Source organism: Ochotona curzoniae, unplaced genomic scaffold (assembly GCF_017591425.1).
Source record: "Ochotona curzoniae isolate NIBS_2020 unplaced genomic scaffold, NIBS_Ocur_1.0 contig_4792, whole genome shotgun sequence".
NCBI lineage: Eukaryota > Metazoa > Chordata > Mammalia > Lagomorpha > Ochotonidae > Ochotona > Ochotona curzoniae.
In genome coordinates this window covers 5,194,829-5,222,013 of record NW_024466389.1, presented here as the reverse complement: position 1 = coordinate 5,222,013, position 27,185 = coordinate 5,194,829, and the positions used below count along the sequence as shown (strand labels likewise).

General features: G+C 49.0%; 1 protein-coding gene across 4 annotated transcripts in view; it reads right to left on the bottom strand.

Moving 5' to 3' along the window:
- The window catches only part of KIF1B (kinesin family member 1B), a 152,513-nt gene extending 126,474 nt beyond the window's left edge, over nt 1-26,039 (bottom strand). For all 4 annotated transcript variants that reach the window (XM_040987888.1, XM_040987889.1, XM_040987890.1 and 1 more), the window contains exons 1-2: nt 25,694-26,039; nt 7,481-7,662 (exon numbers count right to left, since the gene is read on the bottom strand). In XM_040987888.1, coding sequence (XP_040843822.1) covers nt 7,481-7,586 — 106 coding nt within the window. In that variant the 5' untranslated portion in view covers nt 7,587-7,662; nt 25,694-26,039. The remainder of the gene's footprint in view (nt 1-7,480; nt 7,663-25,693) is intronic.
- Between the last annotated feature and the right edge of the window lie 1,146 nt (nt 26,040-27,185).

Here is a 27,185-nt window from a genome sequence, read left to right as displayed (position 1 = left end):
GGCTCTGGATCAGCTCAGCTCCAGCCACTGTAGTCACTTGGGGAGTGAAATGAACAGACAGAAGATCTTCCTGTCTGTCTCTCCTCCTCTCTGTATATCTGACTTTCCAATAAAAATAAAATAAAACTTTAAAAAAGAAAGAAAGAAAGAAACTAGCATCCCATGCAACACACATGATTTCGGCTGATCCTCCCTAGAGCCTCAGTGCAGCTGAGCAGACAGCAGCGACAGCTCCATCTCACACGCGGAAACCCGAGGGCTCTCCCGGAGCAAGGCGAGAAACGGCTGCATTTGTGCTTTCCAAACTTTAGACTTCTTTTGTTTTCAGATTAAGAGTTACTATATGCTGTTTTTCTATTTTAGAACTGATTGTTTCATGTTATTTATTTAGGAACATACTAAATAAATATGTTCAGTAAATTACTTTAAAACAGAGTAAGAATATGGATTGCCTGTGCTGTAACTTTACTAAATAAAGTTGTAAACTATGAGGGTGAATAAAAGCAAAGGGAAATACTAGAGAACAACTCTCCATCAAGATTTAGAGAAGGGAAAAAACATAAAAACAATTTTTTTTTTAAAAAAAAAGAAGCTGTATTTTGGGAAAATGATGTTATTATTTGCTACAAAAAATTGACACTCCTTAAACAAGAGCGCCTGAGACACCAAACCTCACTTTCCTCCATTTCCAAGACCTAAAACCAGTAATTATTCTGCAGGTACTATTAGCAAGTAGTTACTACCTAGAAGTAAAATTATATACGTGACAAATTATGACAAATTCAATTTACTGAACACCTACTATGTGCCAAGAACTATTTTAGGACAATAAGAGGGACAGGAGGCACGGTCTCAGAACAAACTCCTTTCCCCAATAAGCTGTCTTCCTTATGAGACACATTTTTGCAAGGTGGAAAACCGCTTATCAGCACTTTGTGCAACCTCCATATCTAAAGTAATACGGCGAGAAGGACCCTTACAGTGAGACAAAAGAATCACTCAAGAAGACATAAATACACTACTTACTCTACATGTTTCCTCAAGATCAATTTATTTATTTGAAAGGCAGCGTTAGAGATAGAACAAGAAGGATCTTCCATCTCCTAGCTTACTCCCTAAATGGCCACAGTGGTCAGGACAGAGCCAGACTGAGGCCAGGAGCCTGTAACCCCTCCTGGGTCTCCACGCAAGTGGAAGGGGCCCAAGCACTCGCTCAACCTCTGCTGCTCTTCCAGCACATTAGTAAGTAGCCGGGCTAGAAGTGGAGCAGCTGAGATTCAAACTGTGCTCAGCTAGGATGCCGACTTTGCAGGAAATGGCAAAGCCACTTACTCTGCTTAGAAACCAGTAAATATTCAAGACAACTATAGAGTAAGTTTTTGCCCTAAACTCCAAGTTCAGCATTTTCCAAATATAAAAAAAAACAATGACAAGATGAGGGAAAAAGTACTACAAGACAATGGGTCAGAAGAATCTTGTGTTCGCCAAGTGCCACACGGGCAAGGTTCATGGTGCTTCAGGGGCCAGCATCGGGCCTGGAAGGGAAGACGCCAGGTAGGATGCCCGCCTTCAACACCCGGCTGGCGTCCTGTCAGCTGCCTGCTAAGGCAAGGCCCGGAGGGGCAGTGACGCACAGGTGCCTGCCAACCACACAAGAGATCTACAGGTAGTTCCCAACTCCCAGCCTCGGAGCGGCATGACCCAGCTGTTACATGTGCTTGGGGGATTAACCGACGGCTGGCTGGGAGGCTAGCTGGGAGCTCGATCTGCCGTTCTCTGTATCTCTGCCTCTATAATAACTACGTACATAAATAACGAAAAATTATTGCAATATATTGCCATAGGCCTAGGAACTAAAAAAAAGAGATACACAATCTTTATTAGTTTTAGTTATTACCAGTGAAATATATTCCATAGGAAGAGGCTATAAAGTTACACAACTGGGGCCAAGCACGATGGCTCAGTGGCTAAATCCTCGCTGTGCCTTCACCAGGACTCCATATGGGTGCCGGATAGTGTCTCAGCTGCTCCACTTCCCATCCAGCTCCCTGCCTGTGGCCTGAGAAAGCAGCAGAGGACGGCCCAAGGCCTTGGGACCCTGCACCCATGTGGGAGACCTGGAAGAAGCTCCTGGCTTCTGGCTTCAGATGAGCTCAGCTCTGGCCATTGCCCAGTAGAGGATGGCCCAAAGCTTTGCAACCCTTCTCACCCACAAGGGAGACCGGGAAGATGATCCCGACTTTGGATCGGCTCAGCTCTGGCCATTGCAGCCACTTGGGGAGTGAATCAGCTGATGAAAGATCTTTCTCTCTGTATCTCCTCACTGTAAACCTGCCTTTCCAATAAAAACAAATTAATCTTCAAAAGAGAAAAAAAAGATACATAACTGGGCACAAGTGACATATGTGGCTCGCATAGTGAAGCCTGCAAGGGTAGATTAAGGCACACACACACACACCAGGAAGTGCTAAGATGGCAACATTCACCATGGAGAAGCAGTAATTCAGGAGGCAGCTCCACCCAGCGCTGGCCTAGTGGAAACAACCTGGATGTAAATGCTACAGCCCGAGAGCCCCCGTGCCGATTCTCAGCCTTGTACGAGGGACACAGATGCCGAGTGGCATCCTGAACAACCACCCCCGCCCCAGGAAAACACACATTTTACAGAGAACTGAAAAGGCTCCCGCCTCAACAGACACAGAAGTGTAATTACAGGTCCTGAGAAAAGAAATCCAGGCTAAAATACAAGTGAGAGTTAGACTAACCAGAAGGAAAGGGAATAGATACCAAAATGATGTAAATACTCCAGCTGTTTGACCAACTGGAGCAACAAAACCCCCCCAAAGGCAGCAGCGGGCTACGGTAAGGAGAGAAGAGGAGACCATTTTTCTTCCCCACTTCTTTATTATCTAGAATATCCCTAAGGACAGTCTATGTACAATTACACTTACTCCATGCAGTTGCACTAATGTATGTTAGAAAAGGCAAACCAGTTTAAAAGCATTCCTCTCTAGATCCGATCCCTTCATCTGTGACCTCCGCTTCGTCCCTGCCTTTGCTCCAGCCCAAATTTTCAGAGATGAAATCATCTTTGATATCAGTTTGATATGCAGCATTTGGTCTACAAATATACATGCCCAAGCAAAAATGCCTTAAAAAAGACAATATGAGCAATAAAATTATCATTCCTACTAATATTGAATACTGAAAGATAAAAATAAGAACCTAGGCATAGTATTTTCATAAATCTATTACAAAGATTTACCAACAAGCAAGAGCTAGAAGGTAGTTAAAACAAAGCATAATAAGTGAAAACCAGTTTTATTCACTTCTTTTACTGAAAGAATTTCTGAAGGTCGATTGATTCTGTAACCGTAAGTGTAAACATTTACATCATTAACTTTGCCCTAATTTCCTTTTCGCAAAATAGACAATAGAAAATACTTCCGGAGGTGGCTGTCTGGCCTGGTGACAACGAGGCCCACGTCAGCACTGCTGGATGTGAACCCCTCCCACTAACGCTCCCTGCCCAGCAGCAGGAACCGAGCTTCTGTCACCTGGAGACATCTCCCTGGGGAGCGCATCCCTGGTCCCCAGCCCTGGGGCCACAGCTCACAGGAACACTCTCTCACTCAGACTCTCTTCATGTCTCTCTCTGCCTGTCTTTCAAATGAATAATTTTTTTTTTAAGTTTCCTATGTGAAAGAAACGTGGACTCTAATGGGATATTATTGAACAAAGCCGGCTGTCTGTTCTTGGGACTCCAAAATGCCCAACATCACTCTGCTGTGGAAAGCATTTGTTCCAGAAGGTTCTTAAATAAAAGGGCCAGGACTCGGTCTCAGCTCCGGCATTCCTGAAAGTGCTCTCTTAGCTCTTCCCCTTTCTGCAGGAACATTCCACGGCATTCCATCTGCAGGCAGCTGCAGCTCGCGGGAGCAGCAGGCCGGCCAGGCTGCCCACGCAGCAGCCGTCATCAGATGCTCACACATGTGGCTATGGCACATTCATTTCATCTTTTTTTTCTTTTGCAACTATGCTATGCTCACAATGCATGCACTCTACTAATCTAAGTGCAAAGCTTTTCTTTTAAAACAAATCATGAATGCTTTCTAAATACAGCATCTTCCTTATAAATGCCTCTCAAAATCTCTCAAACTATTTTGATATATCAAATTACTAAGAAGTGGCCACATAAAATTGAAAACAGAAAGCACAAAAATTCCTAGAGGAAAAGTTTCTGGTCCAGTAGATATGACAGTTTCCTCACAAGTTGCTTTACCCTTCAAAAGAATCAAAATAACCTGAGCCCCACGCTCCATGACGAAGCATTAAGCTAGAGCTTTCCCGAGGCTTACTTATCCAATGAGCAATTCTAGGTCAGTAAACGAACATGAATTCAGCTGGAATTTCACATGCAAGGAGGCAATGTATTAGAGGGAAGAGGGTCAGGAGTGCCATTATCTGCTCCTTGAGTCTGCCGCTAACAAGAGTGGCCAATGCTGAGATCTCCGCACGCACACACACACACACACACACACACACACACACACACACACACTCATATATGTACGTGTGTACGTGTATATAAATAAAATGTGTCTTTTCCATGAGTTTCCTAAAGCTCTGCTCACGCTCTAGAAAGAACCCATTGGACCAGAGTAATTACTATCAACAAAAATTAAGCAGTTCTGTACTGTGTCGCCCATTTTTAAACATCCCAGACATTCTGAAGGTGGTAACTTACACATCCTTACAAACTCAAATTTTATATCCCTATTTGCAAAAAGAAGCAACTAGGAACACTATTTTTTAACATCATATTTTCCTTTTTTTGTTTAAATATTTGCTTATTTATTTGAAAGGCACAGTGACAGAAAAGGAGAGAGAGAGTAAAAAGGAGAATCTCCCATCTACCGGTTCCCTCCCCAAATGGCCTGGATGGTCAGGGCACGGCCAGGAACCCCGCCCGGACCTCCCACAGGCCGCCCCTAAATCCTAGCTTCTCCAGATTCTTCTCTACCACAATGAAAACATGTGAAAAGCCTTCACCCTAAGTGACTATAATATCTGGATTACTTTAGTTTATTTTAACTCAATTTAGTTTGCATACATCAAAATAATAGGGCAAAAAAGGAATTATACATTTTAGAAACAGACTTCAACACCCTATTTATTATTTTATTTCATATATACAATAAATAACAAAATGAGAAATCAAGCAAAACAAGGGGCTTTTAGCGGGTAAAGCTTTAACCTGCCGTGTCCACACTAGTTCACATCTCAGCCACTCCACCTCTGACCCAGCTCCCTCCTAGATAATGTGCCTGGGAGAGCAGCCGATGCTGGCCCAATTACTTGGACCCCTTCGGCCTCCGCAGGAGACCCAGCTGGAGTTCCAGGCTCCTGGCTTCGGCATGGCTCAGCCCCAACCACTGCAGCCATTTAGACAGTGAATCAACAGATGAAAGATCTCATTCTCTCGTGTCTCTGTCCAGTGTCTGTATGTATGTCTCTCTCCCTTTCTCTCCTTTCTTTCTCCCCTCCCTCCCTCTCCCTTTCAAAGAAAAATTTTATAAAGAAAAAAGAGATGAAGCAAATTGGGGTTCATTCCTTGTGACCACCCAAAATCAGAAACACCAAGAATTACAAAAGGCTCATAAATTTTACTACATATTCTAATCTCCTTTTTCCTGGATCATCAATAAACTACTGTTTCATGCTCTTCTTACAATGTTTAAATATCAGTTTTATTTATTTAAAAAGCAGAGCTACAGAGAGATCTCCCAACCACTTCTTCACTCCCCAAATGGCCACGAGAGCCAGGGCTTGGGGCAGGCTGAAGCCAGCTGCTCAAAGCTTCCCCTGGCCTCCCAGACACTTTCCAGGTGCACCAGAAGGGAGTTGGAGCAGAAGTGAAGCACCAGGTCTTGAATGCCCATAAGGAGTAGCGGCACGGCAGGCAGCAGCTTTACTTACTATGCCATCCAGCCAGCCGCAGTACTTAGACTATTATCATAAACAGTGGTTTTTGCTTCTGTTTCATCCCTAAATATTTCCTAAATCACTGGCACAATTGACAAATACAATGTTACAGCTTTTTAGACAGCTACTTTGTAATCTTGAAAAAAGACATTGTTACGAGCCCTCTGATCCAATTCAGAAGATCGAGAACAAGAGAAACTTCAAAGCTGTATGTGACTAACTCTGAAATACCGGCTACAAAGTATAGCTTTTTGTGAAACCAACATTGCCAGTTGATAAGACTCCTCCATAAGAACACTGGCAATTGGCACACAAGTAGGTGAGGATAAAATGGTTACTTCAGTAGTAGCTTGTTTAAAAGTGTAACAATTCAGGCCAGCCCAGTGGCCGCTATCCCACATGGGCGCCTGGATCCCATATGGTCGCCGGTTCTAGTCCCAGCAGCTCCACTTCTCATCCAGCTCCCTGCTTGTGGCCTGGGAAAGCAGCTGAGGACGGCCCAAAGCCTTGGGACCCTGCACCCATGTGGGAGACCTGGAAGAAGTTCCTGGCTCCTGGCTTCAGATCGGGGCAGCGCCGGCTGTTGTGATCACTTGGGGAATGAATCATCGGACAGAAGATCTTCCTCTCTGTCTCTCCTCCTCTCTGTATATCTGACTTTCCAATAAAAATAAATAAATCTTTCGAAAAAAAAAAAGTTACAGGTTCAGGACCCAGACCTTCAGGAGCCAGGAACCTCATCTGGGTCTCCCATGGGGCTGGCAGGCAGGATCCCAAGCCCCTACAGAAGCTTGTACTTTAGCAAGATATGAATCTGAGCAATTTATTTTCAAATGAAGAAAGAAAAACCACAAACCCCAGGGTCTCAATATAAAGTATATTTCGTGTAGGGACTATTTGTTTGAAAGAGAGAAAGGGGGAGAGAGACAAGGTGGGGAGGGGGAGACAGGCAGACCACACATCCACTGGTTCACCCCCCAGAGGGCCACAGGAACCAGCAGCAGTCAGGCTGACAACAGGAGCCAGGAGCTCCAGCCTGGTCTCCACAGACAGAGGCCCACAGCTGAGTCACCCCGTTGCCTTCCCAGGTATGTATTAGGGATGTGGTTAGGCAGGGACAAAGCTGGTCCCATCCGGATTTAACACAAATTACCACTTACAACATTATCATTAAGATTTCAACTTAACACACATTACCACCAAATTAATTCAGTTCCTCAGTTTCACAACTGTAAGGAGTAAACAGCAAAGAATTAAGCACTGCAGCAAATATCCAGTAGTGACAACATCCAGTGGCCAAGTCCAGGCACTGACACACACACACACACACACACACACACTCACACACACACTCACACTCACTCACACTCACACACACACTCACACACACACACACACACACACACACACTCGTTTAGAGAGGGGACAAAGGAGAGGGTGACGGTGAGCAGCTCAGTCACAGCACCGACAATGCCAACAGCAGTGGAGCACTCACTGGTCGAGTTGCCTTGCATCTGGATGATGCACTTGGACTCCTTGCTGGTCTCTCGGGAGTTGAAGGGCCTCACCCGCACAGCCACCTTCACCGAGGCCCCCGACATTCTGCCGGCCTCAGGATACACAGCCACAGTCCAGAAGAAAAGAAGCGAAGTCTCTGCTCAGTGATGCTCAAGTGTCCTTTAAGAAGAATGAAAAAAAAAAAAGATCATACAGGGTGGTGAGAGCGAAGGAGCGCCCGCTAGCTGCAGCGTGCCAGCTCCGGCCTGGGCTTATGTCTGCACTCCGCAAAGGCTCCGCCCGGCCTGCCTGGGATCACGCTGCCAGCAGAACAAGTGTGGAACGCCAGTACTTCCTCCACGTCCATTACCACTCGCACCAAGTCCCTAGACTTACTGATGGAAAATATAACTACAACCTAGCAAGTATCTATCTTGCTTTCTGTATTTCCATATCAATCTTTAGTAATACAGTAAAAAAAAATTGTTTATGTCGCTCAATCAGGTAACTTTCCATCTGCAAAGCAACTTCTCTTTTTTTTTCCAAGAAATATACCAAACCTTCTATAATTAAAGACTGAAATACTTAGTTATATGATACCAGCATAGGATTAAATAGCAATAAGCGATGAGATCTAGCCAGCTGCTTTAGCCTGGAGAACCCCAAACACCAAGAACAATGGGCAGAAAAGGCTCACAGACCATGGCAGAACCCAACCACCACACTTCACTACTGAACAAAGCTGCATTTTCCAGAGCAACAGTTTCCCTCTCGGCCAAACAAAACCAACACTATTCTGTGAAAAAACGTGCACAAGTAACTTCCACCAGAAACAACCTCCAGGTCAGGAAGAAATGTAAATAATGCCTATGATGTAAACATCTTCCTGACGCACCAAGCAGGGAGAACTTTAACAAGTCTCAAAGTCAAACTATCAGAGAACCTAAAAGAACTTAAGTCTAATTTTATTCTGTGTAATTCAGTAGAGACTAGGAATGCTAACCTCTAACTATACAATACTACCGACGCTTTGCAAGGAAAGGCAAAAATAAATAAATAAAAATGAAAATGTCCCTCTATACGTCATTATTCTTGTTATCTATCTGAAAGGCACGGTGATAGATAAAGAAAGAAAGGATCTTCCATCCACTAGTTCACTTCTCCAGTGGCCGCACGGCCAGAGCCAGGCCAGGCAGAAGCCGGGAGCCAGGAACTCCATTCTGGTCTCCCAAGGGGCGGTAGGGACCTGGGTGGGTGTCTTCCCTAAGACAGCAGCAGGAAGCCAGAGCAGAAAAGGAGCCTGGACTCGAACCCCTCCCTCACGGAATGTGCCAGCACCTCCAACAGCAGCTCACGTCCCTCACCACTTTTAGTATCCTTAAGTTTCGGAACACAGCTGCTGCCTGCCCCTCACACCAGCACCCGAACGTGCAAGAGAATGCCTGACTGCAGTGCTAGCACTTGGTGTCTGAAGAATGAGCCCAACGTTTGCTGAAGGAATGAATTAATCAACTACTCTTTGATTCCACTGCCCGGGGAGCTCTGCTTCCAACCCAGCTGCCTGCTAACGGGTCTGGGAAAGCAACAGCAGATGGTCCAAATGCTTAGGCCCTGCCATCCTGCTGGAAGACCTGGGAGGAGTTCCAGGCTCCCAGCATCAGCCGGGCCCAACCCGGCCATTTTGAACATGTGGGGAGTAAGCCAGCAGACAGAAGCTATCTTTAGGTCTCTCCTTCCCTCTTTTAAACCCTGCCTTTCAAATAAGTAAATCTTTCTTGCTTACTTTACTGATTATTGTGGCAAATGAGTATATTTTCATACTAATTTTTTTATTTGCTGCAATGTTGTTTTTTTCCATTTACATTATTTAATATACTCGATACTGCTGGGTAACATCAGTCAAACTCCTGATCCAAGGAGCACAGCACATTCACTGGAGTGGAGCGCTTTGCCAACAAGGAACGGAGCATCAAAAAAAACAGCAAGACATAAGGATGGAAACGTGGGCCCGCACTCCCTCTGACAGACTGCTGCCTCCACACCCGCAGGGACAGAGCCCCTTCCTCGCCCGTGCTGGGGCAGCGGGTCCGCCCATCCGCCCGCCCACCCGCCCACCCGCCCGTCCGCCCGTCCGCCCGTCCGCCCACCACACCAGCCTCCCGTCACGGGACTCATCTGTTTCCTCCTCTTTGACCCCTTGCTTTATGTTAACGCTGTTCATGAATATTATACAAAAACTTGTAACATGCAGATTTCCATTATTCTGCCCCTTTTCATTTCAGCCCTGTTGCATGACTAACACCAATCCTCACTGCTACAAGTGCAGACACTTAACGAACTGCCTGGGTTTACTCATGGGCCCCGCAGGCCTTCACCAGAGGCGCACAAAACAGAATCCCGTGGGCGCTTCTGAAAAGCAGCTGGACCTAGACTCACCAATCGGGTATCCAGCAGTTCTGACACAGGACCCAGACACGAGTCTCTTAATTTTTCTGTTTCTTTTTGTGTGTGTGTGAAGATTTACTTTATTTTTATTGGAAAGTTAGATATACCCAGAGGAGAGACAGAGAGGAACATCTTCCATCTGATGATTCACTGCCCAAGTGGCTGCAACAGCCAGAGCTGTGCCAATCCAAAGCCAGGAGACAGAAGCTTCTTCGGGGTCTCCCACATGGGTGCAGGGTCCCAAGGCTTTGGGCCATCTTTGGCTGCTTTCCCAGACCACAGCGGACAGCTGGATGGGAAGCGGGGCTGCAGGATTAGAACCAGTGCCCATATGGGATCCTGGTGCATGCAAGGCAAGAACTTTAGCCAGTAGACTACCGTGCTGGGCTTGAGTCTCTTAATTTTTCAAAAATATGTTACAAATTCCTATATGAGAACCCCCTGCCTTAAAAAACAAATGCTATCTAAAAAAGGATAAACTATTAAACTAGGAGCCCCTCTTTTAAGTGCTTATCCCTAGTGTGGGATCAAGCTTGCTGAAATCAGACTGCCAAGCCAATTCCAAACACAAGAGCCTTCCCTTCCTCCCAAGAGGCGCCCCATGCTCTACTCAGCCTCGTGGGCTCCCCGTCCCCCACGCGCGCGTTCTTTCACACATCCTCATTATTTCTCTCCTGCAATGGGCTGCCGAGTTTTCATTTTCTTTCCATATTGGTTGCCCAGCTCGTCTTAAAATGCCTAATCCAACCTGCAGAAATTACTGGTATTTCCTATTGCACAGGACGCCTCAAACACATGACGAGAACACTGCTGACAATTTACACGCTGTTTAATTCGATCCCTTCAAACATCTCTCCAAGCTTGGTCTCCTTGAAAAAATGCAAAGTTCAAGTCCAGGCAGCAAATTTCAAGATGATCCCAGCTAGGATACTTTCACTGTGTCCCAAAGCAAGAAATTCATCAAAAATGAATGAGGTTTAACGAGGATGACAGAGGCGCTCACTGGTCTAAGACAGGATGATCAGATTATTTAAACAAGAAAAGTGGCAGATGGATTGAAAAAGTATATATAAGTGCATGAGTTCAAAATGATCATTTTTCTTTAAAAAAAAAAATCTGTTTCAGGGACCAATGTCATGGCTCCACAGGCTGAGCTGCTGCCTGTGTTGCCAGCAGCCCATGTTGGCACCATTCCAGGTCCCAGCTGCTCCAATCCCAAACCAGCTCCCTGCTGATCTGCCTGGGAAGATGGCCGAAGTCCTTGGGCCCCTGCCACCCTACTGGAAGCACTCCGGCCACTTGGAGAGTGAACCAGTGGATGAACGGTCTCTGTGTGTCTCTCTCCCTCTCTATGGCTCTGTCTTTCAAATAAATAAATCTTAAAATTAAAAAAAAAACATTAAATTGAAAGGCATAGTCATACACAGAGACAGAGAGATCTTCCGTCCACTGGTTCGCTCCCCAGATGGCCAGCAGGGACAATGTGGGGCTGCTGCAATCCCAGAGGGTGCCCACGTGGGAGGGCAGAGTCACAGGGTGGTAGCTTGGCCTGCTGAACCACAATGCCAGCCTCTCAAAATGATACTTTTTAAAAGTGGTAAAAACTAGCAAATAAAACAAAAGAATTAAACACATAGTTAGCCTACATATCCTGTGTAAAATATTTCAGGACAAACAAAAAGTTGACGTGGGCTTGAATTGTGGTATACAGTCAGCTAAAGCCACAACTACGAGCCAACAGCCCATCCTGGAGGCACCAGTTTCGGTCCTGGCTGCTCCTTCAGTCCAGCTCCCTGTCAAAACATCTAGAAAGGCAGAGAAGATGGCCCAGGTAGTTGAGCCGCCACCCCATGGGAGAACAAATGAGTTTAGGCCTGGACCAGCCCCAAACAAACCAATGAATGCAAAAACTCAGCACATGTATGCATTCTCTCTCGCTCTTTCAAATAAATAATACATTTTATTACTTAAAAGATATTTATATGACCTTTTTATATGATGCTTACATGGTTGATTAGGTTGGGAAGGGTGGGGGTTAGGAGAAAGTGGGTGAGATCATTGCTTCCACATTCTCTTTTTACTTCTTCCTATATTGACGGAAGGGGAGAGATAAGGAGAAGGCGCATCCAGCCTCCCGAACACCTCAGTACCTGGGAAAGGGGAATGGCACCTGATGTCATCCCAGGGTCCCCAGTGTGGAGCTTCAATAGTTCTGAAATGCCATGAGAAAGCAGTGAGAACTGCAACCAAGTTTCCCTACTGGCCGGACTCCCAGGCCTGGATCTCACACTCTCCAGGTGGTTCTGCAGTCTAGCTTGACAGATTTGCCCCCAGTCCTAACGCACACCAGCTGATGCTGCGGCAAAGTCCAACCAGACTGCACCCACTCTGGCTTACGCAATATACAACAACCAACAGGTGTTGTAGCCCTGCCTGGCCTGGTCTGTTCCCAATCCTAGCTCTTACAATTAACAGTGGAAGCAGTGGTCCAGCAGGGAAGGCCCCTGCAACCCTCCTACGAGGGCTCACATCCCTTTTCCCTGGTCTCTTGTGTGCTGGTAAGTGCTGCAGCCCAGTCTGCACGGCCTGTCTCACCCCCGGCATTCGTCAGATGGTGCTGTAGCCTGATCTGGTCTGGCCTATCCCCAGTTCCAGTTCATACTGGTGAGTACTGCAGCATAGCCCACCCCAACCAGACCCCAATCTTGGCCCCAACGTGAACTGACTCATGTTGTAGCCCGACCCAGCCCGTCCTGCACCCAGTCCTGGTTCTCAGATCTGCCAGTGAGTACTATGGACTGGCCCAGCCTGTCCCAAATGTAGAACTGACCCACACATATGCCAGCGGGTATCATAACCTGGCCTGGACTGGGCTGCTCCCAGCCTTGGTTCCTGCACTCACCTGCAGGGACTCTGTCCTGACAGAGGAATTCTCCAAGGTCCTCTATGAGGTCACCTACCAGTGGCAGGTCTCACGCAAGCCCAACTTAGTCTATCTCCTGTCCTGGCAGGAACAGTGGCCTTGCCCAACCAGCCCAGACCCATTCCAGTTCTTATTGTTGGGTGTTACAGCCCAGCCAAGGCTGGTCCACGCAGACACGGTTCATATGTGGGCAGAGTGCTAGCCCAGGCCATCCTACACGTACCCTGACTCTTGCGACACCAGTGAGTGCTAGAATCTAGCCCAGTCTGGCACATCCCAACCCAGTCCACACCCGTACCAAGGGACACTGCAGGCATGTCCAGCCCAGATCGCTGCCCCCATTCTGGCTCTCACATTCACCAGTGGAACCACAACCAAGCCAGGGCATCCCCTTAGCTCCCCAGGCCTGCTCGCAGCCACAGATCTTGCACATGCTAGTGGTTGCTCTGACCCAGGTTGGCACAGCTCATTGCCACATGTCTTCACCTTTGCTATCAGATGCTGCAGCCTGGCCTGACCCAGTCAGCCCCCAATCCCAACTTCTGCTGCCAGGTGCTGCAACGTGGTCCTGCTCAGTCTGCTCCCATCCCTGTGCCATGTAAACCAAGAGGTAGGACAGCCTAGCCTGGCATGACCCACACTCCAGCCTGGGACCTGCACCTACCAGTGGGGTAAGGTTGCCCTGGCCCTGCCCAGTCCCTGCCCCTTCCAGAATCAATCCACAGCTTGCCGACGGGTGGAGCTGCCTTGGCCGGCCTGACCAACACCCAGGCCTGAATCACATGCAATAAAAGAAATCTTTAAAAAAAAAAAAAAAAAACCACCTTCAGGAATCAGTGCTGTAGACTATCAAGTAAAGCCTCAGCCTGTTGACACACCGCATCCCATCTGGTGCTGGTTCAAGTCCCGGCTACTGCATTTTTTTATTTTTATATTTTACATTTTATTGCTGTTCTTAGTATTATTATCATTTTATGATACAGTTCCATAGGCTCCTGGTATTTCCCTTATCCCAGCCCCAATTCCTCACCACCACCACCACCTAGTTCTTCTATGTGATTACAGTCATATGTCCATCATTGAAGGCATGGACAATGGCAGAGTGTCCAGAATCCTATTGTCAAGATAGAGTAAACAATTTCATTGGGAGTTCAACTTTGTCTGGAAGTAGATATGCATGCTATATTGTATCCTCACATGTGATATGATAGTCTCCATTACATAGTTACTGTACATCCCCTTAAATGAAAAGCCACAATACAAAACCAACAACAGGAAGTAGAAATTTATAATGCCATGATGTTAAATAACATGTTACTAGATATGTTAGTCTCCATTACACAGCTGCTATACATCCCCTTAAATGAAAAGCCACAAAACAAAATCAACAATAGGAAGAAAAAAAAGAAATTAACAACACCATGAAGTTAAATAAAATGCTACGAAATGATTAACATGTAGCTGAAGAAATGAAAACCAAGAACCTTCTTGCAGAAAATGATGCTACTGTATGATCTATGAGTCATTGAAGAGTTTAATCAGAAGAAAATGTTTTTAAGAGAAGAAACTAACAGAAAACATCAAAACCCATGCAATATAGTCTCCGCTGATTTTTGTTGCTGAAATGTGTCTCTTCTGGACAATAAATAGATGGGTTTTGGTTTTTTAGTCCAGTCTACTAATCTATGACGTTTGATTGAGCTTAAGTCATTTACATTCAGGGTTAATATATATGGGTGGTAATTTGGTCCTGTCATTTTAGGAATGGGTTGTTTATTGCTTTAGTCTTCTGTTGTCATTTTACTAGGATGTTCTTCCCATTTACCTTTGGTTTCGTTGGGTGCTATTCCTCTTCTCTGTCAAGAGAACGTCTAGAAGTATCCTTTGTAGGGCAGATTTGGAGGAGGCAAATTCTTTTAACTTTTCTTTACTGTGGAATAATTTTATTTCATTTTCAAAGACAAAAGAAAGCTTTGCTGGATACATTATCCTGGGCTGACAATTTTTTTTCTTTTAGAATCTGGAATACATCTCTGCATTCTCTTCTGGCCTGTAGAGTTTCCTATGAGAGATCTCCTGTGAGTTTAATTGACATTCCTCTTTATGTCAATTGATTTTTTTCATGTGAACATTTAAGGATCTTTTCCTTATGTTCAATTGAAGAGAGCTTGATGATCATGTGTCTTGGTGAAGATCGTATTTGATCAGGCCTGTTGGAAGTTCTGTGCCACTCCTGGATGTTGTTTCCCAATTCTTTCTCTAGATTAAGGAAATTTTCCTTGATTATTTCATTAAATACATTTGCAAACTCAGCTTCTCTTTCTGCACCTTCTGGGACTCCCATAATTCTTATATTAGGCCTCTTAATAGTGTCTTTCAACTCTTGAATACTTTTTTTGGCCTGATCCAGCTCTGCTTCCAGCTTTTTGTTGGCTTTACTTCTGATAACAGGAATATATTCCAATTCTGAGATTCTTTCTTCTGCTTGCTTCATTCTATTTTGGAGACTCTCCACTGTACTTTCAATTTGCTCCACTTTATTCTTAATTTCTGATATATCAGCCTTGATTTGCTTTATTGCTGCTTTTGCTTGTGTGAAATATTCCTTAAATTCTTTGAACTCTTGTATGTGCTTCTCATTGTTGATCAGAAACTTTAAAATGAATTTTCTGAACTCTGTATCCCACATTTTCTTGATGTCTTCCTCAGTTAACTCTGAGGTTGGCATAGGGTTTTGTTCCTTTGCATGAAAGTCTTCAGTAATACTCATTGTGCCTCTGTCTCTTCTTTTGCTCTTGGTCATCGTACTTCTGGTTAGCAGAGTCTTCTCCTTGGGGCAGGTTTCTAAGCTCTGTCACCCACAGGTCTACAGTTTGATTTTATTTACAGCATTGGTACACAACTCTTTGCTTGCAGCCAGTTGTGCCATTCCCTCCAGCAAGTTCCTAGTCTGGTTTTTATGTTAGATTTCCACCATGGTCTCCGTAGCCCCAACTTCTGGCTCACATTCTCCACCTCCTGTGATACTGTCCTGAGGCTGCACCATTGTCTGTACAACCTTTCTCCCACTTCTGGTTGGAGCAGGTCCCAGGATTATGGAGACACCAGGTGTCCTATATAGCTAGGTTGTTGGTGGCGCTGATCTTGCCACAACCTGTTGGCCATTAGGTCTGGGTGCCTCATGGACCTCTTTTGACCTGTACAAAGCACAGTCAGTATTATTTTCCTGTGGGACCAGTGCAATCTATGGACCTCAGTGAGTTCTCGTGAGCTCAGCACATCCTGCAGTCTCAAAGCCCTTGCCACGCCATACAAAATGGCGCCTGATATACCACTGCTAGTGTTCTTGCTCTGCTGGCCGTCAGGGTCAGGTCAAGGGCTACCCAGATCTGTCTTGGGTGGAACCTGTAGGATGCCACATTGTTGCAGTCACTGAAGCAGAAATGAGTCCACTCCCAGCTCAGTGTTTGCTCAGTCCTTTCCCTTGCCTTTGCCTCCTTAAGCAAAATGGCATCCAGTTTGACTCTAGTGGGCTGACTGGGCTGTGAAATCCACCCTGTCCTCGCACTGCCCATCTGGGATCTGCTGCTCTGTCTCTGCTCCTGGTCAAATCAAACAGACCAGCAGGATGGATAGTTCTTTGTCTGTGTTCACCTCCCAAGCTCCCAGTGCAAGTCCCTTCCCATTTGTTGCTGGTCGAGTTCCGGCTGCTGGTGGAGTTCAGATCACCCTTAGCTGAATGCTGCTGGGGTATCAGTCACTGCATCACCACACTGCTGTGCCCGCTGCTTTCCTGTGTCTGTCTGTCTCCAGGTACCCCTCTGCTGTTGTTCTGTCTTCTCCTGCTTTCTGCAATGTGCCCTCTCTGCTTCATCCTAATTAAATGTTTCTCTGTCCATTTAAAGGTGTCTTTACCCTATTGCGCCATCTTGATTCTCTCTGCTGCATTTTTGATCCAGCCCCCTGCCAATGGCTTGGGAAAAGCACCAGAAGATGGCTCCCAAGTCTCTGAGTCACTGCCACTCACATGAGAGACCCAGAAGAGGCTCCTGGCTTCGACCTAGCGGTTGCGGCCATCTAAAAACTGAAGCAGTGTATGAAAGGGCCCCTCCTCCCTCCCTCCCTCTCTGCAGCACTGTCTTTCTGCGAGGTGGCCTAGTGGCTAAAGTCCTCGCCTTGAACACCCCAGGATCCCATATGGGCGCTGGTTCTAATCCTGGCGGCCCCACTTCCCATCCAGCTCCCTGCTTGTGGCCTGGGAAAACAGCTGAGGATGGCCTTAAGCTTTGGGACCCTGCACCCGTGTAGGAGACCCAGAAGAGGTTCCTGGTTCCCGGCTTTGGATCGGCGCAGTACTGGTCGTTGCGGTCACTTGAGGAGTGAATCATCGGACGGAAGATATTCCTCTCTGTATATCTGACTTTGTAATAAAAATGAATAAATATTTTTAAAAAAAGTTACAGGAAAGCAACACTTCTTTATAATCAGCATAAAAACACATTCTCCAAGTTGTTGTTGTTGTTTTTAAGATTTATTTATCTTTAGTGAAAAGTCAGATTTACACAGAGGAGAGAAATAAAGATCCTCCATCTGCTGGTTTACCCCCCAAGTGGTCGCAGCAGCTACAGCTAAGCTGATCTGAAGCCAAGAGCCTGGAGCCTGTTTCAGGTCTCCCACTTGGTGCAGGGTCCCAAGGCTTTGAGCCGTCCTGGACTGCTTTCCCAGGCCACAAGCAGGGAGCTGGATGGGAAGTGGGGCAACTAGGAGGTAGGAACTGGCGCCCACATGGGATCCTGGCACTTGCAAGGCGAGGACTTCAGCCACTGTCTCCAAGTTTTTAAGAACCAGAAAAGGCAGAAGAGGTAACTACACTCGCTAGTCATTCTCACAACCTCAGTGCTAGACTTAATTTCTCTCCCCACAGCTCTTCCCTTCGAAAAAAAAAATCTCAAAAATGGAAACAAAATAAATAGGTTAACAATAGTTCTGGCTCCTCCTTCAAGTTGACAAGACACACAGAAGAGAGTACAGAAGTAATTGGGATGACACTTCAATGACGTAATCAGTCAAATCTAGGAGGTGGAAACATCTACAGCACGGGACACTCAGCCTCTGGGGAGAGACGCCCACCGACCGCCGAGATCTACAGCACGGGACACTCAGCCTCTGGGGAGAGTCGCCCACTGACCGCCGAGATCTACAGCACGGGACACTCAGCCTCTGGGGAGAGTCGCCCACTGACCGCCGAGATCTACAGCACGGGACACTCAGCCTCTGGGGAGAGACGCCCACCGACCGCCGAGATCTACAGCACGGGACACTCAGCCTCTGGGGAGAGTCGCCCACTGACCGCCGAGATCTACAGCACGGGACACTCAGCCTCTGGGGAGAGTCGCCCACTGACCGCCGAGATCTACAGCACGGGACACTCAGCCTCTGGGGAGAGACGCCCACCGACCGCCGAGATCTACAGCACGGGACACTCAGCCTCTGGGGAGAGACGCCCACCGACCGCCGAGATCTACAGCACGGGACACTCAGCCTCTGGGGAGAGACGCCCACCGACCGCCGAGATCTACAGCACGGGACACTCAGCCTCTGGGGAGAGTCGCCCACCAACCGCAGAGGAGATAGACAGGAGTCGGGCTATCTGTCGATCCGACGCAGTAATTTCATGTTTAGGTCTACATTTTTTAGGTTGCATGGAAGTCTGCTCGCAGACTGGGCATTAAAGGCATCACAGAAGAGGCAGGATGGCTAAAATGCTGACAATTATGGAATACTGTAGATATTTATACCACAATGAAACTTTATGTTCTACCCCAAGTCTGACAACTTGTTGAACACTTCTGACCAACTCACAAACAAAAAGACAAAGCGAGAAATCACCCTTCTAGATCTTAGACAAAAAGTACAACACACTTTAAGAAAAAGAACAAGTTGGTAATAAATTTTCTAAAAACAAAAAAATACCACACTTGCAGCTGCGAGGATACTAACGCATCTGACAGCTGCTGTCCTCAGATCCTTAGAACAGATCGCCACATCCTCAGCCTATCATGCCAGCACGTCACCAAGCAACCACTACCACAGCCAAAATGTCTTCCCACACACAATACCGGCTCCTTCACCCCTCTTCTACTTTTTTATTTATTCATTTGAGAGAGCTAGAAAAATAGAAACGGGGACCACTGCGTTACCCTAGTGGCTAAACTCCTCACCTTCCATGCTCTGGGATCCCACATGGGCACTGGTTCTAATCCCAACAGCCCTGCTTCCCATCCAGCTCCCTGCCTGTGGCCTGGGAAAGCAGGCAAGGACGGCCCAAAGCCTTGGGACCCTGCACCCGCGTGGGAGACCTGGCGGAAGCTCCTGGCTTTGGATCAGCTCAGCTCCAGCTATTGCAGATGGTTGGGGAGTGAACCATTGGATGGAAGATCTTCCTCTCTGTCACTTCTCTCTGTATATCTAACTTTCCAATAAAAATAAACAAATATTTTTTAAAAATAAAAAAACAAACCAGCAGGTAGGTGAGCTCTTTCAATACCTTTCAGATAAATAAACAAAACAAATATGCAAGAGAACAAGTTAGTCACAAGCCAAAGCTCAAAAGTAATCACAAAGCAGACTTCATTTATTTTATGGGAAAGGAAGATTTTACAGAGAGGAGCGACAGAGAGAAAGTTACTGCATCCACTGATTCAGTCCCCAAGTAGTTTCACCGGCTGAGTCTGAGCTGATCCAGAGCCAGGAGTCAGGAGCCTCCTCTGGGTCTCCCACATAGGTGCAGGGTCCCAAGGCTTTGGGCCATCCTTCCCTGCTTTCCCAAGCCATAAGCAGGGAGCTGGGTAAGAAGTGTAGCAGCTAGGGCACACACCAGCGCCTAAAAAGAATCCCAACATGTACCAAGATGAGGACTTCAGCCATTAGGCTACCATGCTGGGCTCCTGCCCCCATTTAAGGCCAATCCAAACACAAAGTTTGAGTAGTGTATCCTAAATTTGTTATAGTAAGTGAATTAATTCTAATATCCAAAACCACTTCCTATAAGTAGACCCACTGAGAACTCTGCCACACAAATACCAACCCCAACATGTTACTGAAGTTCTTCTATTGCCAAAATGAGCAACCACCTCTACTTTTGGGATTACCCAGGCTAAAGTAAACTCAGCCCAGCTCCGGCATAGCAATAGTAACCTTCAATCATAGGTAAATTCAAGTCTGGCATCGGTTGAGATTCCTTCTGAAATCTGCCCCGACCACACCTTTGCGACCACACCTTTGCAACCACGTGTCTGGGCAGGAATGTAGGTCAGACCCTGATGTGTCCACAGTGCGTCAATCTGGCCACCTGACAGACCAGTCCTCACGGTGCCATCAGCATGCTTTCTTGCAGATGACAACACAGAAGCCAAGGAGCGCAGGCTCTCGCCCCGCTGAGGAACGAGCTCTCTGCAAGGGCACCTGGATTCACCTTCACATGAAGTTACAGAGCCCGCGTGTGCTAGTCATATCCTTCACAGCCAAGAGTCCCATTATATTTTAATATTATATTCTCCGTTTGGGAAGCAGGCAGATATTTGTAACAGGTTTGATGATTTCTGTGAAACGTCATACAGGGAAAGGCTTCTCTGAAGGAATCTCATCCCTCCGCCAGAATGGAAACTCCACGTTATCTTTTCTTTTGCTTTGGACTTCCACAGGTTTCTAAGGGGGCTAGCGGCCAGGCAAACCCTCAGCCCTGCCGTGGGGACCACTGGAGCCCTCCTGGGTCTGCCCCTGGTCCTGGGAACGCGGAGCTGGGGAGGCAGCAGTGACCACGCAGGAAGCTGGGCTCCTGCCACGCGCGTGGGAGACATGGACCGTGTTCCTGCTTCAGCCCAGTCCTCATGCGTGGGGAGTGAGCCAGCAAATGGCAGCTCTCCGTTTCTGCCTCTCAAATAAATACACACAAGGCAATGTGTGTATTCATTTTTTCTTCTTTTAATAGCCTTACTATATACATGGTAGATTTTGGTTCAAATGCTTTCTAGAAGCAGTATCTGGCACATAACAAATAAAAGATTGTCTGTGATAGATGGTTGTTTCTAATGTTGGAAACCAATTTTAAAAAATCAACCACAAGCAAGCTTTTAAAAGTCACACAAAATTTGTTTTATGAATCTGAGAGCTATATGAATGGAGGCTGAGCTCAGCAAACAGCAGCCTGAAGGCCAGGGGAGAGAGAGAATGCCTGCCAGCTGTGAGGGGCAGCCACCCACCCACTGCGGGCAAGTCAGGGTTCTGTGAGGACACGAGAACATACTGCCCTTGACCGTGACAGGGGTGCAGGGAGGGGGATGAGTAGGGATTTACCTCCCCTCTTTCTCATGTTTCTCCACTTTACAGTTATACATTGGGAGCCCAGGATGTCACAGGCAGCTCCTGGGAAAAACAATGAACAAAACAGGTAAACCTCCTTACAGCCTAGAAGGGGAGGAGGGACAGCAAAACCAACCAAGAAGCTGCAGAGGCTGTAAGGAGCATTGAAGAAGGCTGAGCAGGTGCCTGGAAACTGAAAACTAGACGGGGTGAGAGGCCAGCCAGGAAGATCTGGGTGCAAATCAGAGTGAGGATCCTCACCCAGCAACAGTGGGGAAAGCCGGGAAAGGGAGCCATGCAGAACCAGCACAGCATGACCCTGGAGATCAGAAGGCAGCGCTATCTACAACAAAGGCCAAGGGATTAGCTGGAGTCAATGAGCATGGCCTCTTTCTAGAAGAGAGAGCAGAGAAGTTACTAAGCAGAAGGGGAAGTTCGGGCCCAGCGGTGTGGCCTAGTGGCTAAAGTCCTCACCTTGAACACGCTGGGATCCCATATTGGCACCGGTTCTAATCCCGGCAGCTCTACTTCCCATCTAGCTCCCTGCATGTGGCCTGGGAGAGCAATCGAGGACGGCCCAATGCTTTGGGATTCTGCACCCATGTGGGAGACCTGGAGGAGGTTCCGGGCTCCTGGCTCCGGATCCGCACAGCATCGGTCATTGCAGTCACTTGGGGAGTGAAACATCGGACGGAAGATCATCCTCTCTATCTCTCCATCTCTCTGTATATCTGACTTTGTAGTAAAAATAAATAAATCTTTAAAAAAAAAAAAGAAGAAGAAGAAGTCCTTGAGGAAGGCAGTGGTAGAGGATAGTAAAGATGGATGCTCAGGTATAAACAACGTGGTATCTGGGCCAGTGCTGGCACTGGGTGCGGTGTCTGAGGTGTCACCTGCAGCACCACCATCCCACCTGGGTGCCAGTGTGATTCCAGGCTGCTCCACTTCTGATCCAGCTCCCTGTGAATGAGCCTGGGAAAGTGTGCAGGATGAACCCAGCAAATGGAAGACCTCCCGCTCTAACTCCCCTTTTTCAAATAAAGCTTTTTAAAAATTAAGAAAAATAAAATAAACAAATAGATGTATTTAAAATTTGGTGGGTAGGTGTTAGCCTAGTGGGTAAGTCACAGGTTGGGATACCCAAATCCCCAGCAGCATGCTGGGTTCTAGACCCAACTTCTTGTTGAGGCGGCAGATGGTGGCCCAGGGAGCGGGGTCCCTGCCACCCCTGTGGGAAGCACAGACTGGCATCATGGCCCAGCTCAGCCTGTAACCACTGCCAGCACTTGGGAAATGAACCAGCAGATAAGATATCTATTTATCTCTCAAGTAAATAGAGATTTAAAAATCTAAAAATCATTCACGACCTGTGACTTAAAACAGGTGCCAAAACAATCCTAAAATCATCACTGGCCACTAGACAGTAAGTAGCACGCAGCAGCACAGGGAGGAGCCAGGCTTTCCTGAAAACCCGCAGAGCCCGCCAGCAGTTCCCTAAGCCGCCCGGTGGCCACCTCACCACGCCCACACAATGGGGCACTCGCGGGCAGCTGTGGGCAGCTGTGCCCTAACTGCTGCTAACCACAGGGAAGGGAGCACACAGCAGTCACCACCCTGGCACCACAGGCACCCTGCTCAGGCTTTTCCTAGCATGGGCCCATGTGTTTAACTTCTTTTCTATCCTCACACATTGTACACGAAGTCCTAGAAACTCGCATACTTATTCACACCCTTTAATGGAGTCCAGAAATACTTCAGCAGGTGTTCAAACAAAGTCATCTTTCAAAAAAACTCCAGGAAGCAGCCCTGGTGGAATTTCAGAGCCTGTGATCCGGTCCGCTCGTGGGCCCCAAGGCTCACCGCTCGCTGGGCTCAGCAGCCGGGGGAGAGGCTCGCGGACCAGAAGGAAGGGGCCATTGTTGCCCTCACTTTGCACCCAAGTCAGGAGCAGAGCCAGGAAACGGGCAGCAAAGCTTTGGCCTTGAAGTGACTCCGCTGGCAGACCTGAGCTGTCTATTCTCTGCCCAAACTCAAAATGGAAAAAAGGAAAGAGAGCAAAGGAAAAACGGTCTGTTTAGAATTAGGACTTGATTGGCTAAACTGTGTGAGCGTACCCAGCTGAGCAGGCCCGACCTGACCAAACGTGACATCACAGCTCTCAAGGTCAGCTTGTTTTTTAGTGCATTTATCTACCAGAAAAGCAACGAAAGAGCGAGAACAAGAGAGGGGAGGAGAGAGCTCTCCTATGTTCCAATATACACTCTCAACAGCCAAAGCCCAGAACTGTCTCCTCATCTCCCCACGGGTGGAGGGGTCCAAGCCCCGGGGCCATCTCCCACTGCCCAGGACTCATCCCAGGAGGCTGAATGGGAAGCAGTAGCCAGGACTTACACAGGCACTCCAGTACAGCTGCAGACCACCTAGGCAGTGCCACAACACCAGCCCCCAGATCTTTACACTAAGAATGAAAGACTCAAATAATCCTTATTTGGGGAATGAAATTTTACAACAGCCATTCTGTATTTCTTCCAATATTAATGTAATTATCAAACCCACCAGTTTTTATTGAAGCCACATTTGATTGGATCAAGATTTAAAGGCAACATGTAATAAATAAAAATAACAAAAAAAAACAAGGCCCAGCGCGATAGTGTAGTGATTAAAGTCCTCGCCTTGCACACGCCAGGATCCCATATGGCCACTGGTTCTAATCCCCCCAGCTCCACTTCCCATCCAGTTCCCTGCTTGTGACCTGGGAAAGCAGAGAAGGACAGCCCAAAGCCTTGGGACCCTGCACCCATGTGGGAGACCTGGGAGAGCTCCTGGCTCCCAGCTTTGGATCAGCGCAGTACCGGCCATTGCGGTCACTTGGGGAGTGAACCATCGGTCGAAAGATCTTCCTCTCTGTCTCCTCCTCTCTGTATATCCGCTTTTCCAATAAAAATAAATAAATCTTAAAAAAAAAAAAAGTATGAAAGCTTTTCTTAGAAAATCCTGCCCCAAAGAATTTTTTCTGTTGTTCTAAGTTAGAAGACCGTATCCATGAGCAGGGTTTGAATGGAGGCAAAGGGCCCAGGCAGGGCAGGCGGGGCAGGCGGGGCAGGCGGGGCAGGCGGGGCGGACGGGCCTCTCTCAGGGTCCTGCCCCTACGCAGCAAGTACGGAACGGAGCCCGCTACCTGTGCTCTGCGGCCTGCTTAACAATGCCAGCAGACATCCCACTGCAAACGCTCCAGTCCCGACTCCCTGCCTCCCCACCCAAGCAGCGCACTGACTCAGGGCACACTGCCTCCCTCCTTCCAGATCACAAGCGAAGATGTTGTCATGACTAAGCCACGGGGACTAAATGCCAGCCTTTAACTAAAATACCCACCATGATATCACTTCTCTGTCGTTCGAACCCCACCAGCACGCTCTCACTGGCATGGGCACAAAGCAGCATGCTCAGTGCCGGCCCAACAGCTGCCTGGAGCCGAGAGGGACCCGAGCGAAGAATCTGTTGACGATGTGGGCTGCTTGGAGATTCCACACAGACGGCAGCCCGAGCCTCCGCCCCGCTCGGAATCGACTTAACACCTCTGCGTGCCAGGCCAAGCACCAAGCCGAGGCCTGCACGCTGGCAAAGGGGCCTTCCCACGCCTGGGAGCCACCAGCCCCCGGCCGCAAAAGAGGAATACAAATACCACAAGGGAATCCACCTCGGCAAGAATGGAATCCAGGAGCCAGGAGGGAAAAAATAAATAAATAAACAGAAGCGATCTGGGACCAGGGTCGGGAATGCTGTGTCGCCTGAACAATGACGAGCCAGCTCCGGCAGCCTCCCAACCCCCCACACTTGGCTGCCGGCGCGGCCAGTCACCCTGAAAGCTGCCAGGGCTGTCACTCGGACTGGGCTCCGAAAGGATTTGTCAGATCATCCTCCCAATATGGCTGCCCGGGTAATCCTGCTGTGCCGACCGCCTGACCACAGCAGCCCGCCTCGAGCTGGCCAGCCTCCGACAAGCCCCCTCCCTGCCCATCGCGCCCCCTCGGCCCTGGCACCCTCGGCTGCCCCCGACCCCCGCCGCGCCTTCTCGGTGCCCAACCACGTCCCTCTCAGATCGTCATCGTCTGGCACAGCAGCACACAGCCAGCCCGAGCCCCGATGCCAACCACAATAGGGATGAAGGGGAGACAAGAAAGGACGGCTCCCCGACATAACAAGGCCTGGGGATGCGCGCACAGAGCCGGGCGACCCCCGGGCACGGCCGGCGCTGGCAGCCCGGGGCCGGGGCACCCCGAAGGCCGCTGGACGCCAGCCGGAGACTCGCTGCTGGCCCCGGGAGGGCATTCCTTTCTCCCCTCCCTCGTCGGTGCCTGGCAGCCTCGCCCACCCGCTGCCCCGGCGCCCTGGACCCCCGCCCGGACCCCCCTCCCACGGGAGCGGCCCCCGCCCCGCGTCCCGCAGTCGCGGTGCCAACCGCCGCCAGCGCCGGCGTCTCACCTCAGCCGCGCTGCGGGCCGACGGGCAAGCAGGCCGGGTCAGCAGGCGCCGCGGCGCGCGGGGGCGCGGAGGACCTGGCAGCGACGCACCGGAGCGCGAGCAGCGGCTGCCGCGAGCCGCAGGGCGCCGCTCCGCAGCCCCATCACGCAACCACCCGGCCCCGCATGGAGGGCCGACAGACGACGGCGCCAGGCAGAAGGCAGCGCGGGAAGTCGGGGGCGCGGCGGCCGGGTGGCTACCGCAGAGGCGCCGGCGGCCGGGTCGGGCGCGAGCGGGCACCTCCCAGGACCGCCACCCTCTGAGCACCCCGCGTCGCTCTCCGCGAAACTCCTCCCGCAGTCGCCGGCGCCGGACACCGCCCCGAGCGGGACCGCGGCGCGTCAGCGGGGCCCACCCCAGCGCCCGCGACTGACACGGCAGGCCGCCAATCGGAACGCAGAGCTTGGGCCGGCCGGCCAATCGCAGGGGGAGCTGAGGAGCCGAGGCGGGGAGCGATGCGCCAAGATCTGTGGAAACCCGCGAGCGCCCCCTGGTGAGGGGGCCGGGTGCGGGGTGGGCAAGGCGACGCCCACAGCTCCCTCCGGGGTGACCCCCAAAGGGCGTCGCGCCTCGCCAGGCCGGTAATCCGCCTTGGACAGGGGACAAAAGCCTGGCTGAGGGGCGGGGTGGCGGCCGCGGGCCGAGGCCCAGCCGTTGGCGGCGGGAGGCGGCCGAGCGCGGAGTCATTGTCCGCCGGGACCACGCACAGCTCGGGCGTTGAAGGCGCCGAGCGCGGCGAAACACGCAGAAAGCTTCCGGGCTTATTCTGGTCGAACCCGAGCGCAACACCTCCCACGCGCCACCTTGGGGGGGAAAAAGGCGGAATGAGTCATGGAAAAGCGAGCGCCGGGGTCGGGCGCGCTGAGAGGAACGCCGCGTGCTCCCCGCCCCCGGCTGAGGAGAGCGGCGCCCCTCCGGGGGACCCCCTGAAAAGCGACGTGCGGGATCAGACCTGATGATGTGTCCATTCCAAGAAGAAAAAAAAAAATGTGCATGCTCGTTAAAATTGAGCCTCCCCCTCAAGATGTGTCGTCAAATACACGTCAGAGCTCAGAGGCCGCATCCCAGATAACATAATTTTTATGCCGGCCTCATGCTGAGGTGTAATGTTTTTGGCTTACCGGACTACGTAAAACAGGTGACTCAGGGTCCGAAGGAAAACGGGAACTCTCCACAATGGCCGATGGGGAAGTCAGGTCAGTCCCTAGCCAAGTGGGGCGACCCGTGAGTCGGCCATGTAACTACCCGAGGCTGCGCAGCCTGAATGACTGGCAGAAATTAAAGTAAAATCAGATTTCCACCCTGAATTCAATACAGAGTAGAATAGACCAATAATCTAATGCATGCTAATAAATCAAAATCATGATTTTGTTCAAAATCTCCATCACTAAGTGCCTGACACTATCCAATCAGCATCCATTGAGCATCTCTTGCTTGATGTCGATTTTTTTTT